The sequence below is a fragment of the Staurois parvus genome, unplaced genomic scaffold, assembly GCF_062004578.1.
Source record: "Staurois parvus isolate SC_StPar_1 unplaced genomic scaffold, SC_StPar_1.0 ptg000299l, whole genome shotgun sequence".
NCBI lineage: Eukaryota > Metazoa > Chordata > Amphibia > Anura > Ranidae > Staurois > Staurois parvus.
The window spans coordinates 4,842,425-4,858,634 of record NW_028318095.1 but is presented as its reverse complement, the minus strand read 5'-3'; the positions used below and the strand labels follow the sequence as shown (position 1 = coordinate 4,858,634).

At 42.1% G+C, this 16,210-nt stretch overlaps 1 protein-coding gene across 5 annotated transcripts in view; it reads left to right on the top strand.

The window, feature by feature from the left end:
* Positions 1 to 16,210, top strand: part of GBE1 (1,4-alpha-glucan branching enzyme 1) — a 221,155-nt gene that overhangs the window by 41,146 nt on the left and 163,799 nt on the right. For all 5 annotated transcript variants that reach the window (XM_089682912.1, XM_089682913.1, XM_089682915.1 and 2 more), the window contains exon 3: positions 302 to 471. In XM_089682912.1, coding sequence (XP_089539038.1) covers positions 302 to 471 — 170 coding nt within the window. The remainder of the gene's footprint in view (positions 1 to 301; positions 472 to 16,210) is intronic.

The window sequence follows — 16,210 nt, the reverse complement described above, 5'->3', positions numbered from 1 at the left end:
AAGAAACCTGCTGATAGGGGAAAAGAATGTTGAGATGAACAGTCTGTTGATGCGCTTTCACTATCCAGTGAGGAAGCTGTGGGTGGAGAGAGGGTATCAATGTATTCTATAACTATAAGTGGTGTCATTCACATGAGTAAATCTTAGGATGGAATAAAAGGGAATATAATACTTTTAAAGGTACAACTGCTTCCATATGCGGGTTTCACCTGTGTATTTACCAATTTGCTTGGATTTTGGCTTTAGTGTTTAAGGATTCATATTTGAAATTGTCTTAAAGTGACTGTCGTTGTCTTTGCAGGTATGCTTTGTTTGAAGATCGTTTGAAAAATATTGAGGGATTTGAAGGTGGGCTGGAAAAGTTTACCAAAAGTTACCAATCTTTTGGCATCCACACCAAGGCAGATGGGGGAATCTATTGCAAAGAGTGGGCCCCAGGAGCAGAGGCTGTTTTCCTAACTGGCGACTTTAGTGAGTATTTACATAAGAATGATAAAAGATTGAATATGATTTGTTATACCTCAGGAAGACTGTTTTTTTTTAAATTAAAGCGTATCTAAACCCAAAACCAAAAATGTTACCTATTTCAGATAACCAGTCCTTTATGATATGCTTGGCCATTTTCTTGTTTCCAGCCTACTGATTGGACAGTAATAGAACAGTATCATGCTGATGTGGTTATCGCACTGACCTGTTCATCAGAGCCTAAATAGCTCACTCTACAGGTCCTTCTTTTTTGTTTTATTCTTTGTTTGCAGAGTAATATAAAGACATATTCTCTGCACTTGATGTGGAACTGAAGTATAAAATAATATTTATCAATCAGCACCACTAAATAAATCCCAATCTTAAAGAAAAATAATTCACTTCCACCCTTGAAAGTTAATCAAAATATATCAAAGAACTTTTCTTTTTCAAATACAAAAACATACAAAGTGTCCAATATAAAAACTAAATATCCCCAATGTCTTAAACACCATACGCAAAAGTCATTTTCTTCTTTCAAATAAATATTTTTCTCAATTCATGAAGTTTTCAGTGACCATAAACCCTATAGATATATTAGAAGAGCATATCACAGGTATGGGATAACATCTTTCTTCATGATCTTATAAACTTTTCCTCCATTTTCCTCATGAACAAATCAGCAGTTAGATGTGGTAGATCAAATGCAAAAACAATTTATTCAGTAACTTACATCAAAAATTGCAAAGAGCAGCTCCTCATATTAGAGACAAGATCAAGCCAAGGAACAGTAACCACATGTTCCCACTTTCAAAATGGCCAGGATCGCACTTCCGGTTGACGTTGATGCGTCAGACGTCACGTGTCCTTGACGCGTTTCGTCACTTCCTTTGACTTTTTCTGACCCTTCTACTGAATATGCTCTTCTAATATATGCTCTTCTAATATATGTATAGGGTTTATGGTCACTGAAAACTTCATGAATTGAGAAAGATATTTATTTGAAAGAAGAAAATGACTTTTGCGTATGGTGTTTAAGACATTGGGCATATTTAGTTTTTATATTGGACACTTTGAATGTTTTTGTATTTGAAAAAGAAAAGTTCTTTGATATATTTTGAAGTATAAAATAAGATGCAAGATGTTCATTGAGGAAGAGACAATCGGGGGAATTCAGTAAATCCACACCGACACTATTCTGGTGCTATGGCCCTTTAAAATGACCCGCACCAAATTCAAACATCTCTGCTGCCAGTTTTAGTACCTTTACTGACATGCTGCAGATTCAGTTAGTTCTCAATAGCGCCAGTTTTACAAAATGGCGCTATTAATGCATCGAATTAAAAAATAATTACCTCCACTTCATAAATAACAAAACTGTAGGTAATTAAAGTGGAACTAAACTGTATGTGAGCACTACAAACCAGAAAAGCTATTTATTTCCTTCCTTTTATTTTGTTGAGAAATCAATTTGAAAAACACCCCCTAGCTTTTTTAGCAGCGGCCAGCTGGAGTAAGAGCAGATGATTTATGTAGCAGTTGCTTCTGGAATCCCTCTGCCCTTATCTCACGCATGCAAATAGGAGGTTATGTTTAGTCGAGAAAGTCCATCCTCCAGATGAAAGAAAAAAATGCCCATGAAGTCTCCTGGAATGTAAGGCAGTAATCTGGAAGCAACTGAAGAAATGTAAAAGAAAGTTTAAAATAAGTAAATATAATATACCTTCCTGTCAATTTACTAACTTTACTTTATGACCAACTGTAAGTTGGTGTACAGTGACAGGCAGAGTGCCTATCCCTGTATGCAGTGTAGTAGAGTGGCATATTTGTCAGTGCTTCCCCCTCACTGTCACTGGTGTTAAAGTAGAACAATAGGCAAACTTTTTTTTTTTTGTTTTGAATAGAGTAAAGGAGGGTTAAAACCTAGGTCATTTGCCATCTGTATCCTGTTGGGGAGATTTACCTTCACTTCCTGTCCCATAGCTAAAACAGGAAGTGAGAAAATCTCTGCAATTTGAGGGTATTTCTTGAGGACCCCAAGGTCACTGCAATAGGAAAGTTCTCTCTCTATTACTTTTCCGGGGGGCAACCCAAAATGTGGGGTTTCTTATACTTTCACTTTTGATGATAATGGTAAACAGGACAAATATGGAAAGGGTGAATCTACCCACCAGGGAAACAGACAGTTGTTCGAAACCACCTCCACTCTATCCAAAAGTACAAAAATGTTTTGCCTTTGGTTGGCTTCACAGCCACCTAGCAACTAGTGCTCCTCCAGTGGGAGGATCTTGAGGAAGTTGACACCACCAGGTCTCCTTTCTCTTTGTGATTGACAGCAGGCATTGGGTGGATTCTATAACTACTAGCAGGCTGTCTTTTGGCTAAAGATCCGCCGACTGCCTACTGTCAGTCACAAGGGGAGTGGACCTCATGGGGAACTAGTGTTTGTGAATCCCCACCAGGCTCTACCCACCCTTGATAAAAAAAACTTTAATTGGGTGGGTGGAACCTGAAGGGGATTAACAGGCGCTAGCTCCCCAAGAAGAAATTCAGCTTCACTGAAAGTGAAGTGTCTGTATGCATACTCTTATCTCAGTGCACCTTCATACTCAGTGCATGCACCAAATTCATTTTGCTTGTTTACAACAGGTACATGAATCTGTTGCCCACATTGACATTTGTCAAGTGGAGGCAAGTCAGAATTCTAAATGTTGTAGATGCTCTTTATGAATTCCCCACAATGTCCCCTAGAAACTGTTATCAGCATTTTTTTTCTGCTCCTAGAAGCAGAGTAGTGCTATCCTATGTGTTCATGCACACTATTTTAGGCTAGTAGCATTTTTCTAGCTTCGGTATTTAGAAACAGAAAAAAAATTGAGTTTTTGGGAGCGTTTTTCTGGCAGAAAAAAATGCTAAACGCTACTAAAACACTCCTAACAGATTTTTTTTTCTTCACCTTTTTTTTACCTGCATGGGCTGGAAAAATGCTAATAAAATGCGAACAGTCATAAATGCTTCTAAACACTACTAAAATGCGCTATTACCGGCATTTTTTCATCCTGCATTTTTTCCAGCATTTTTTGAGCTTGATATAAAAAAAAGCAAGTGTGTATGAAGCCTGAATCTGAGTGATGGCACATCAGGGAGAAATTTGCACAGAACAGACTTCAGGAAATAGATATGTCTGTTCCACAAGCCAGGAGCATTGTAAAACCTCAACCTTTAATCAATTACAGAAGACTGATCAACTGTGGATTTTCTATTATTGCCACGGTTTCAGTATTTGCTGGATAGCATGAAAAGTGCTCTAATTACTTTTTCTTCTTTCTACATCCTACCCATTCTTTAGAATATTGGGGGTCAAGGTTTTGTTCTCTTTGAAGCTTGGAAAATTTATGAAAATAATTAGGTAAATGAACCTTAAATAATATAGATATTTTGGTGTTCTGATGTTCACACTCGTATACATTATGGTTCAACAAACTAACATTCTGAATTATTCTCAAAAGAAGTATGCCGTTTCTTTATTGTTTTAAATTAATCTTTTGGACAATACTGTCTAGAAAATTATGGTAAAAAGTATTCATATTCTGAATTAGAATTGTGTTTTGTAGACTGGAAGAAATATGCTCTGTGAAGTCATAGAAACTTTAGTTTGCTGTATTTATTTGAAGTGCTCTCCAATGTAACAGTTTTGTGATTATTCGGTTTTCTATTCTCAAACTTTTCCCTGATGTGATGATGAGATACACCAGTAAACAGCCCAAACCATTATATTAATGGCATTGTGTCGGAGTACAGTATTTTAATTTGTGGTTTTATGTGATGGTGAGTGGATAGGGATTGTTCATTAGCCTTGGCAGAAAAAGAATATATTTTATTGACTTTTATACGTTGTCTTTTCCCAATTTATTTCTAGGAGTGATAAACACAAATGATTAGGTAATAATGTAACACAATGTAAGGAAATGCCACTTCTCACTTCACACTTTTGGCTGACCTCTATGACACATGCTATGCCATAGGTACCACAGTGTTTTTTCATGCCTCCCTCCTCTTTCCTCTTTGATTCATGAATCTAGTGTCATTGCTTATAGCAATTCCACAAGCTAACAGATTCTGTAAACACAGAAGGTAGAAACTGTACTGTGCTAATATACTGTATTTTTCGCTCCATAAGACGCATCTGACCATAAGATGTGCCTAGGTTTTAGAGGAGAAAAACAAGAAAAAAAAATATCCTGAACCAAGGGACTGCAGACATAGTACAAGAAATGACCAGAGACTGCGGACATGGTACAGAAGATGACCAGAGACTGCGGACACGGTACAGGAGATGACTAGAAACTGCCGACATAGTACAGGAGATGACCAGAGACTGCGGACATAGTACAGGAGATGAGCAGAGACTGCGGACATGGTACAGGAGATGACCAGAGACTGTGGACATGGTACAGGAGATGACCAGAGACTGCGGACATAGTACAGGAGATGACCAGAGACTACAGACAGTACAGGAGATGACCAGAGACTACAGACAGTACAGGAGATGACCAGAGACTACAGACAGTACAGGAGATGACCAGAGACTGCGGACATAGTACAGGAGATGACCAGCGACTGCAGACAGTACAGGAGATGACCAGCGACTGCAGACAGTACAGGAGATGACCAGAGACTGCGGACATAGTACAGGAGATGACCAGAGACTGCAGACCGTACAGGAGATGACCAGAGACTGCAGACATGGTACAGGAGATGACCAGAGACTGTGGACATGGTACAGGAGATGACCAGAGACTGCGGACATAGTACAGGAGATGACCAGAGACTACAGACAGTACAGGAGATGACCAGAGACTACAGACAGTACAGGAGATGACCAGAGACTACAGACAGTACAGGAGATGACCAGAGACTGCGGACATAGTACAGGAGATGACCAGCGACTGCAGACAGTACAGGAGATGACCAGCGACTGCAGACAGTACAGGAGATGACCAGAGACTGCGGACATAGTACAGGAGATGACCAGAGACTGCAGACCGTACAGGAGATGACCAGAGACTGCGGACATAGTACAGGAGATGACCAGAGACTGCAGACAGTACAGGAGATGACCAGCGACTGCAGACAGTACAGGAGATGACCAGAGACTGCGGACATAGTACAGGAGATGACCAGAGACTGCAGACAGTACAGGGGATGACCAGAGACTGCGGACCTTTAGGGAGGGAGGGGGAGCGGGTACCTGAATTTGACAGTTACCCGCTCCCACTTCCGCAGAGTTGTCCTCCCTTTACTGTGGGCACCCCGCTGCGCATGCGCGAGAAGCGCTGAACTTTGTGAATGGCACAGCGTCTTCTGGGACCTGTCGTGTCCCAGAAGACGCCGGACCATTCACAAAGCGCAACGCTTCTCGCTCATGCGCAGCGGGCACCCGGCTGTCACAGATGCCAGCGCAGGAAGAAGCCGGTGCGGGAAGACTGCGCAGCGCTGGACTGAGGAACAGGTAAGGTCCTGCATCAGAGAACAGCTGAGCGGCCGGCCCGGTATTCTGACATGGTGGCGGCGGAAATACCGGACTGGCCGCTTTATATTCACTCCATAAGACGCACTGACATTTTCCCCCCTTCTTTGGGGGGAAAAAAGTTCATCTTATGGAGCGAAAAATATGGTAAATTTCTGACTACAGTATTAAAGGGTAACATCACTTTGATGGAATATATAGCAAATAAAAAGATAGCACCTACAATTGCCTCATAAGCCTTGTTGTAGTTTGATGTTAATAAAAAAAATTACCTTTTGATTTTCAATGCTCAACGATTTAATTTTCTGTAAAATTCAATGCAATGTATCAACACGGAGGCATTCTGTACATAGTTGGTGTATAGAACACCTCCAAAAAACTTTCTGCTTCTGTGATTCGATCGCTGATTTTCCAAGGCGTCTACACCAAGATAAGTCAGACTTTAGGCATCCTCTTCAATAGAAAAATATATTTTGGTAAGATACTCCCCAAGAAATAATCGCTTATAAAGGATGCAGACAGTGCATCTTCCCTCATTAACTACCTGCCGACACACCACGGTACATTTACTGCGGCAGGGCAGCAGTGACGGGCATCGTGACGTACTGGTATGTCGCTGCCTGTTTCCGAGTTTGGGGCCATACGCATGGCCCCTCCTGCCTACTCTCCTCTGATATGACACAGCGGGAGTTCATCAACAGATCACGGCCAGTGATTCATGGCTGGAACCTGCTGATCGGCTGTGGCAAATTGTTGGTAAACAACACAGAGCTCTGTACAGAGGTAGCAATCGTTTTGTTTCTTTTCCCTGCTAGGGAAAATAAATTTATCGATCTGTAGTACAAAGCAGCACACAGTAAACACATCAACACTTGCTAGGCACACAACCCTTTGACTTCCCCTAGATGTTAACCCTTCCAATGTCATTAGTACAGTGACAGTGTATTTTTAGCACTGATCACTGTATTCGTGTCACTGGTGATGTCAGTCAGTCAGTGCCCACAAAGTGTCAGTTAGTGTTAGATTGCCTTCTGCACTATCACAGTCCTGCTACAAGTCACTGATTGCCACCATTACTAGTATCTTAATAAAAATTCTAGTATATATCCCATAGTTTGTAGAGACTATAACTTTCACGCTAACCAATTAATATAAACTTTTTGGGTTTTTTTTTTACCAAAAATCGGTAGCAGAATACATTTTGGCTTAATTTATGAAGGACTTTGATTTTTTTTAATTTTTTTTATTGAGTACGTTTTATAGCAGAAAGTAAAAAATATAGCGCAGTGCCGTATAGCAAAAAATGGCTTGGTCATGAAGGTTGTAAAATCTTTTGGAGCTTAAGTGGTTAAAACACAGAAGATACATCAGCTGATTAATAATGAACCAAACTCTCCCATTCTAAATGAGTATGCAATCAGACTCTCATTGATGTTCCTGGTTACAGTATATCTTTGTTGATCTTGATATTATCCACTATGCAGTTCCAAATCTACAGACTACTTTTTCTCAACGAGATGCACTCTGAAATGCAGTAGAATATTCTAAGAAGCGCCAGTTGTAGTGGACACGTCTAAACATTTGTGAGACATATTGCAAATATCTGAGCAGCAAGGGTATAAATGAAGGGATCCCAATGATTAACAGCTGGTCGCCATGCACATTGATTTCTACTTTTAAAGCTGAACTACAGCTTTTGGTGCACTTTACATAGTTCGTTTGGGCCAATAACATGTGAGGCCACTGGATGTGCTGGCGAACTGTATGTAGCTGAGGCTACATACAGCACTGTGTTCCGGGGCAAGCTGAGACTTTACTGTCTTAGCCCCAGAACACAATAGTCTGTCTGAGTGGCACTCAGCCACTCATAGAAAGTGACATATTCTATCAGGAAATACAAAGCTTCCTCTGATTGGCTGGGTCTGAGAGGCAAGCTGATGATGGCACAACCTCTTACTCAATGAGATTCATAGTTCGTTTGGGCCAGCTTGGCCCAAAAAAACTATGTAAAGTGTACCAAAAGCTGGAGTTCAGCTTTAAACTGAATCTGTGCCAAAAAAAAAATTGTACAATAAAGTATTAAATATTCTGAACAATTAGTAAAATCATTTTAACACAAGCCCTTTTTCAGCTCTGTAGCTATAGGGAAAGATGAGATGTTCATTACCAAATTTCACAACGCAGGCACAGTGATGTTCCTATTAAGTATCATACACAGCAGGTGTTTGTAAGCTGTTAGGCCTCGTTCACATGGGTGTATCTATGCATACGCTCCACCCAGCACCTCACTCACTGCTCACGAGATTGCCACTCACTTCCAAAACAAGTTTGACGCAATCCGTAAGGACATTGTCAACTCGCAATCCACCTCTCCACCCAGCCTCCCGCTCTCCTCCAACCCCTCAACCCTCCCCTCCCCTGACCTCATAGTCGCACTACCCCCCACTATACCTAATGCCCCACACATCATCACCTCCCCAACACTCCACTCCTTCAGTCCAGCTACCCCCGAGGAGGTCTCTAAGGTCTTCACTGAAGCCCGCCTCACCACCTGCCCCCTGGACCCTATCCCCTCACAGCTCCTCCAGTCACCACCCCCCTCCATCATTCGCTCCCTCACCCACATCTTCAATCTCTCCCTCTCCACCGGCACCTTCCCCTCCCCTCTAAAGCACGCACACATCACCCTCATTCTCAAAAAACCCTCCCTTGACCCCACTAACCTTAACAACCTTAGACCCATCTCCTTGTTGCCCTTCACTTCCAAGCTCCTTGAGCGCCTGGTCTACAATCGCCTAAGCGTCCACCTCACTGATAACAACCTCCTTGACCCCCTACAGTCTGGCTCCCGTCCCCTGCACTCCACCGAAACCGCCCTACTTAAAATCACCAATGACCCGTTAACCGCCAAAGCCAATGGCCACTATTCTATACTCCTGCTCCTCGACCTCTCTGCGGCCTTCGACGCTGTTGACCACCCTCTCCTCCTTGCCAAACTGCACTCCCTTGGCATCAAGGACGCTGCTCTCTCCTGGTTCTCCTTCTACCTCTCCCAACGTTCCTTCAGCGTCATCTACAACACTGCCACCTCCCCCTCCCTCCCCCTCTCTGTTGGGGTCCCCCAAGGCTCTGTCCTCGGGCCCCTCCTCTTCTCCATCTATACCTCCTCCCTTGGCAAACTTATTCACTCCCACGGCTTCAATTACCACCTCTATGCCGACGGCAACCAAATTTACCTCTCCACCCCCCACCCCACCCCCTGACTCTCTGCCCGCATCGCCCACCTCCTAAACGACATATCAGACTGGATGTCGCTCCATTTCCTCAAACTTAACCTATCCAAAACCAAGCTCCTGGTCTTCTCCCCACCCTGTGCCCCCCCATCCTCTCCATCACTACTAACAACGCCACCATCTCTCCCACCCCACACGCCAAAGTCCTGGGTGTCACCCTGGACTCCCACCTCTCCTTCCTACCCCACATCCAACTGTTATCTAGATCTTGCAGGCTCCACCTCCGCAACATCTCCAAGATACGCACATTCCTCACCCCAGACACCACCAAACAACTCGTGCACTCCCTCATCATCTCACGCCTGGACTATTGCAATTCCCTTCTCACTGGCCTACCCAAACGAACGCTATCCCCACTCCAGTCGATCCTAAACTCAGCGGCTAGACTCATCCACCTCACCAACCACTCCACATCTGCCTCCTCCCTCTGCCAATCCCTTCATTGGCTCCCGATTGGTCAATGCATCAAATTCAAACTGCTAACTCTGACCTACAAAGCCATTCACAATGCCGCCTCAAACTACATAACTGACCTGATACCCAAATTCTACCCTACCCGTGCCCTCCTTTCCTCTCAGGACCTCCTACTCTCTAGCTCTCTGGTCTCCTCCTCCCACGCCCGATTTCAGGACTTCCCCCATCCTCTGGAACTCCCTACCCCAATCCATCAGACTGTCACCTACCCTCCTCACCTTCAGGCGCACCCTGATAACCCTCCTCTTCAGGGAAGCCTACCCCAACCTCACCTAACACCCGACCTCACCTAACAACTAATCTCCTCCACTCCTCCCACCACTCCATCCCCCACAGTCATCTCCTCCTGTACCACCTTCCCCTCCCTCCTAGATTGTAAGCTCGAAAGAGCAGGGCCTTCGAACTCCTCGTGTAGTGTATTGTTACTGTCTTGTCTCATGTTCTGTCCCCCTTGCTATTGTACAGCGCTGAGCATACCCTTTGGTGCTATATAAATACTGTATAATAATATAATAATAATAATAATTTGAAGGGCAGTGTTTGCAGCTAGTTCCAGTTTGACAGCCGTGCAGGTGTGGGGGTGTCCATGAATGCAGACAGTGTGCGTTCAAGGACATGCATGTTCATACACACGGCTGTAAGTTTGGGACCAACAGCTGTTTCTCTGCAGCCTCTGTGCTCAGTAGGCATGAGTGGGACTTCCTTATGCAGATGCACAGAACACCTGTTCTTCCCTTGCGGGCAAACACTCCCCCATCCCATATACCCATTGGAACAAGGTCTTATGGCCCATACACACGATGAGAATATCACTTTTTTTTTTTTTTTTTTTGCCTGTAGTCTCATATCGAAAGTGAAGAGGTTACTAAAGATACAAACATTTTTGTATGAGAGAAAGAAGATTCGGAAGTGATGCAATGTATTCGCTTCAGAACCAGTATTTTTTGTACGATTTTCTGATCTTGTGTGATAGGCTTTAGAAGCCCACCAAAGTCAGACTTTGAAGTCTTTATTGGGATCTTGGAGGATCTTTGAGGATAAGTAATTTCAAATAACACAGCAGCTAGAGAATTGCTGTTGTTAAGAATAGGGGCTTATTCACATTTCCTGCATGGTAAAACAACACAGTTTACATGCAGGAAGTGTCTGTTCAGGCTAGCGGCGGCTTGTCCTTGTAAAGCACAATGCATTGATTGCTTTCTGTTTTAAACTTAGAAGTTAGAATTCCTAAGTATGCAGTTAAGCTACAATTTACAGAAGGGTGACAAAGAATACATCAGTTACTATGGTGGTTCATGAGAAAGACCATAATTCCAAGGAGTGCAAATGGTGAAATTTTACCCAGGATCATGAGGTCACAGGGATAAATAAAACTCTTCCAAACATTATCAAGCAGCTCTATGCTTGTAATACATTCCACAAAAAATAAAAATGCTTTCAATAAACCACCATAGTAACTGATGTATTCTTTGTCGCCCTTCTATTTATTGTAGCTTAACTGCATACTTAAAGCAGAACTTTACCTATAACAACTTGATAAAAAAAAAAAAATGTTCTTTAGAAAGGAGCATACATTCCATATTAAAAATTTTGCTGCCAAAATGAGTGTGTGCTGTAAGTTGCCTCCAGCATTGCTCCTGTTTCTTCTTTCTGGAGGTTGCCTATTTGCTGAAGCCCAGAGCCCTGAGCAGCAGTAAATCATTAGGCTGTCAGCTGATCAGTATTTACATTTTTGGCACAGTGCCTAAAAATAGAAGGCAACTGAGCATGTGCAGAGCAGGGTGACATAGTGTATTACTGGATTTTTCACAGTATAGGCACTTATTGTTTGTTTTATGTAGCTATACCTGCAAAAGAGGCCAACCTGATCCATCAGGACTTAATTTTCTCACTAAAGTTCCACTTTAAGTGTCTTAACTCTGTCCTCTGCCTCTGTTTGCTGCCTGCTCCCAGTAATATACTAAGCAGATTTTTGCCATTGGGCTTTACCCCTCCACTCTTGTAAAGATTACTTTATTACATAAAGACGATCAGCCTACCTATGAAAGGCTAGATGATAATGAGACCAAATTTGTAATGATGAATTCCAAAACCAGCATACTAACTTGTCAATAACTTTTGTGCTAGTATAGTATTTATACCAGACATACAAAATGGTAGAAGTAAAATTCAAATGAGATTGCCTTTACAGTATGAAAAAATGTTTTCCAATGACATGTAACTTATAAAAGAAAAGACTGAATATTTAACTTTCCCCTTACTCATGCCACGAGAACACCCCTCCATCCATTAGAATCCTTCTTCCGAAATTCGTAGAAAAAAATATATTTTAGGAGTATTGAACTCCTGGGTCTCCTACAGTTCCTGCTGACTTCCATGTCACTACTCAGTCCTGCAATGTCATGTAGGGAACCAGTGAGCACTGCAGGGGACCCAGGAGATTAGACGTCCTGGAGGTGATGGCTTTCCCGTGGACTTCTAAGGAAGATTTCTACTGAGTGATATGAAATTTTGGTAGCAGTGGAGAGGTAAACATTTCCTTTCTTATTTTGTACACTTTTTTCGGAAAAAAAAAAAACACATTTCATGACAGGGTCACTTTAAGGGAAGCATACTGTGAGGAATCTGCCACTGCTGGCCTTCCTTTTTGAAAATACTAGTTCCTTGACTGTTAGTACTTTTTGGGTCACTGATACTGATCAGCTTTGCAAATCAGGAACTTTGTCCTCTCTGACTGTTTTGATCTGAATGCTACATATCAGAAAATGTTAATGGACAAGCCAGCCAGGCAGCAAGCATTTTCAGCAGAAACAATGTTTCTCTCAATGCACAACTTTCAATGCTGTAGAGGGAATTTTAGTATACTTTATTATCCCTAGCTGTTGTAATAACTTTTTATAATGCAATTGCCAGTTTAATTGCCTAGTGTTTCACAACCAGATTAATATGTTCGTATTTTGTGTGCAAAGTGCATTCGTATGGAAAATACTTTTTTCAGAACTTATTTTCCTCATTTCAATGAAAAAAAAATTGATCTGTCAGCCCTTTATCTTGGAGTTCTAGGGCAGCAGAGCTGCTTCCTGCCGGGAACCTATCACATTTACTCTGAAACCTGCTGCTGCAGCAGTAAAATTGATGCTGCTTGTACATTTTCTACCTATTGCATATAGATTATTGTTCCCTCTACCATTCCCCTACTCACCATGGGTAGCTTCCTCTTTGTCTGGAACAGAGGAATTTAAATCGCAGAGTGAACTTTGGTACCTGTACGTCTGTTGCTTGCCTCCAGCAAAAATATTGACAGAGCGTTTCATGTGAACAGAGTGCCTGGAATTGTGTATGGAGAGAAAAATAGCATTCACACAAGACCTTTCACGGAGCATAGCTGTTTTCTGTTTGTTATGTGTAAGTTTATGGTCATATTTGAATTTAAATTTGACATGTATAGCAGTAAAAGCTCAATAATGGTTATGTTTTTCATGGTTTATAGTGAAGCATTTCATCTCAATTTGATCAACTGGTGTGTGGGTGATATGTGTTTATGCAAGTGTGTGAATGTCAAATATGGTCATGCCAAATATTACTATATATATTTTTTTATTGTTATTAAAAAAAGATATATATATACATACAATGCGAGCACACACACATGCACTTTATTGCTAAAAATAATGGGATACCTCTCCAAATCATTGGAGTCAGGTGTTCCAATCACCTCCATGGCCACAGATGTATAAAATAAAGCAACTAAGCATGCAGACTGCTTCTACTGAGTCATGTGGAATTCTGGTAGCACAGGCAGTGGAGAGCTCAGTGGATTCAAGTGTGGTACTGTGATAGATTGCCTCCTGTGCAATACGTCCGTCCGTGAAATTTCCTTGCTACTAAATATTCCATGGTCAACTGTTAGTGGTATAACAAAGTGAAAGCAACTGGGAACAACAGTGACTCAGCCACAAAGTGGTAGGCCACGTAAAATGACAGAGTGGGGTCAGCACATGCTGAAGTGCATAGTGCACAGAAGTTGCCAACTGTCAATAGTTGCCAAGAGTTAATAGCTAAAGACCTGCAAACTTTGTGTGGCCTTCAGATTAGCTCAACAACAGTGCATAGAGAGCTTCAAAGGAATGGGTTTCCATGGCCGAGCAGCTGCATCCAAGCCTTACATCACCAAGTGCAATGCAAAGAGTCAGATACAGTGGTGTAAAGCATGCCGCCACTGGACTCTGGAGACATGTTCTCTGGAGTGACAAATCACACTTCTCTGTCTGGCAATCCAATAGATGGGTTTGGTGGTTGCCAGGAGAGCGGTACTTGACTGACTGCATTGTGTCAAGTGTAAAGTTTGGTAGAGGGAGATTATGGTGTGGGTTGTTTTTCAGGGGTTGAGCTTGGCCCCTTAGTTCCAATGAAAGGAATTCTTAAGGTGTCAGCATACCAAGACATTTTGGATAATTTCATGCTCCCAACTTTGTGGGAAAAGTTTGGGGATGGCCCCTCCTATTCCAACATGACTGTGCACCAGTGCACAAAGCAAGGTCCATAAAGACATGGATGAGCGAGTTTGGGGTGGAGGAACTTGACTGGCCTGCACAGAGTCCTCACCTCAACTCGATAGAATGCCTTTGGGATGAATTAGAGCGGAAACTGCGAGCCAGCCCTTCTCATCCGACATTAGTGCCTGACCTTGCAAATCAGCTTCTGAAAGAATGGTCAAACTTCCATAGACACACTCCTAAACCTTGTGGGCAGTCTTCCCAGAAGAGTTAAAGCTGTTATAGCTGCAAAGGGTGGGCCAACTCAATATTGAACCCTATGGACTATGTGCATGTAAAGGCAGGTTTCCCAATACTGTTGGCAATAAAGTATGAGTATATTTTATATATTGTTTAATTCATTATAGGTACTTGTATAGTGCCGTCAATTTACACAGCGCTTTACATATATATTGTACATTCACATCAGTCCCTAACCCTCAAGGGGCGTACAATCTAAGGTCCCTAACTTACATTCATACATTCACAAACTAGGGCCAATTTAGACAGGATCCAATTAACCTAACAGCATGTCTTTGGAGTGTGGGAGGAAACCCACACAGGCACAGTGAGAACATGAAAACTCCAGACAGGTGGTACCGTGGCTGAGATTCGAACCAACGACCCTACTATTGCCAGGCGGAAGTGATAACCATTTAGCCCCTATTGTGCCCACATACAGTGGGGATCGAAAGTTTGGGCACCCCAGCTAAAAATTTGTATTAATGTGCATAAAGAAGCCAAGGAAAGATGGAAATATCTCCAAAAGGCATCAAATTACAGATTAGACATTCTTATAATATGTCAACAAATGTTAGATTTTATTTCCATCATTTACACTTTCAAAATAACAGAAAACAAAAAAATGGCGTCTGCAAAAGTTTGGGCACCCTGCAGAATTTATAGCATGCACTGCCCCCTTTGCAAAGCTGAGACCTGCAAGTGTCATGGATTGTTCTCAATCATTGTCTGGGAAGACCAGGTGATGTCAATCTCAAAGGTTTTAAATGCCCAGACTCATCTGACCTTGCCCCAACAATCAGCACCATGGGTTCTTCTAAGCAGTTGTCTAGAAAACTGAAACTGAAAATAGTTGACGCTCACAAAGCTGGAGAAGGCTATAAGAAGATAAGAAAGTGTTTTCAGATGTCAATATCCTCTGTTCGGAATGTAATTAAGAAATGGCAGTCATCAGGAACAGTGGAAGTTAAAGCAAGATCTGGAAGACCAAGAAAAATATCAGACAGAACAGCTCACAGGATTGTGAGAAAAACAATTCAAAACCCACGTTTGACTGCACGATCCCTCCAGAAAGATCTGGCAGACACTGGAGTTGTGGTACACTATTCCGCTATAAAGAAATACTTGTACAAATATGGTCTTCATGGAAGAGTCATCAGAAGAAAACCTCTTCTACATCCTCACCACAAAAATCATCGTTTGAACTTTGCAAATGAACATATAGACAAGCCTGATGCATTTTGGAAACAAGTTCTGTGGACCGATGAGGTTAAAATTGAACTTTTTGGCCGGAATGAGCAAAGGTACGTTTGGAGAAGAAGGGGCACAGAATTTAATGAAAAGAACCTCTGTCCAACTGTTAAGCATGGGGTTGGATCAATCATGCTTTGGGGTTGTGTTGCAGCCAGTGGCACAGGGAACATCTCACGAGTAGAAGGAAAAATGGATTCAATAAAATTTCAGCAAATTTTGGATGGTAAGTTGATGCCATCTGTGAAAAACCTGAAGTTAAAGAGAGGATGGCTTCTACAAATGGATAATGATCCTAAACACACCTCGAAATCCACGGGGGATTACATCAAGAGGCGTAAACTGAAGGTTTTGCCATGGCCTTCACAATCTCCTGACCTCAACATAATTGAAAATCTATGGATAGACCTTAAAAGAGCAGT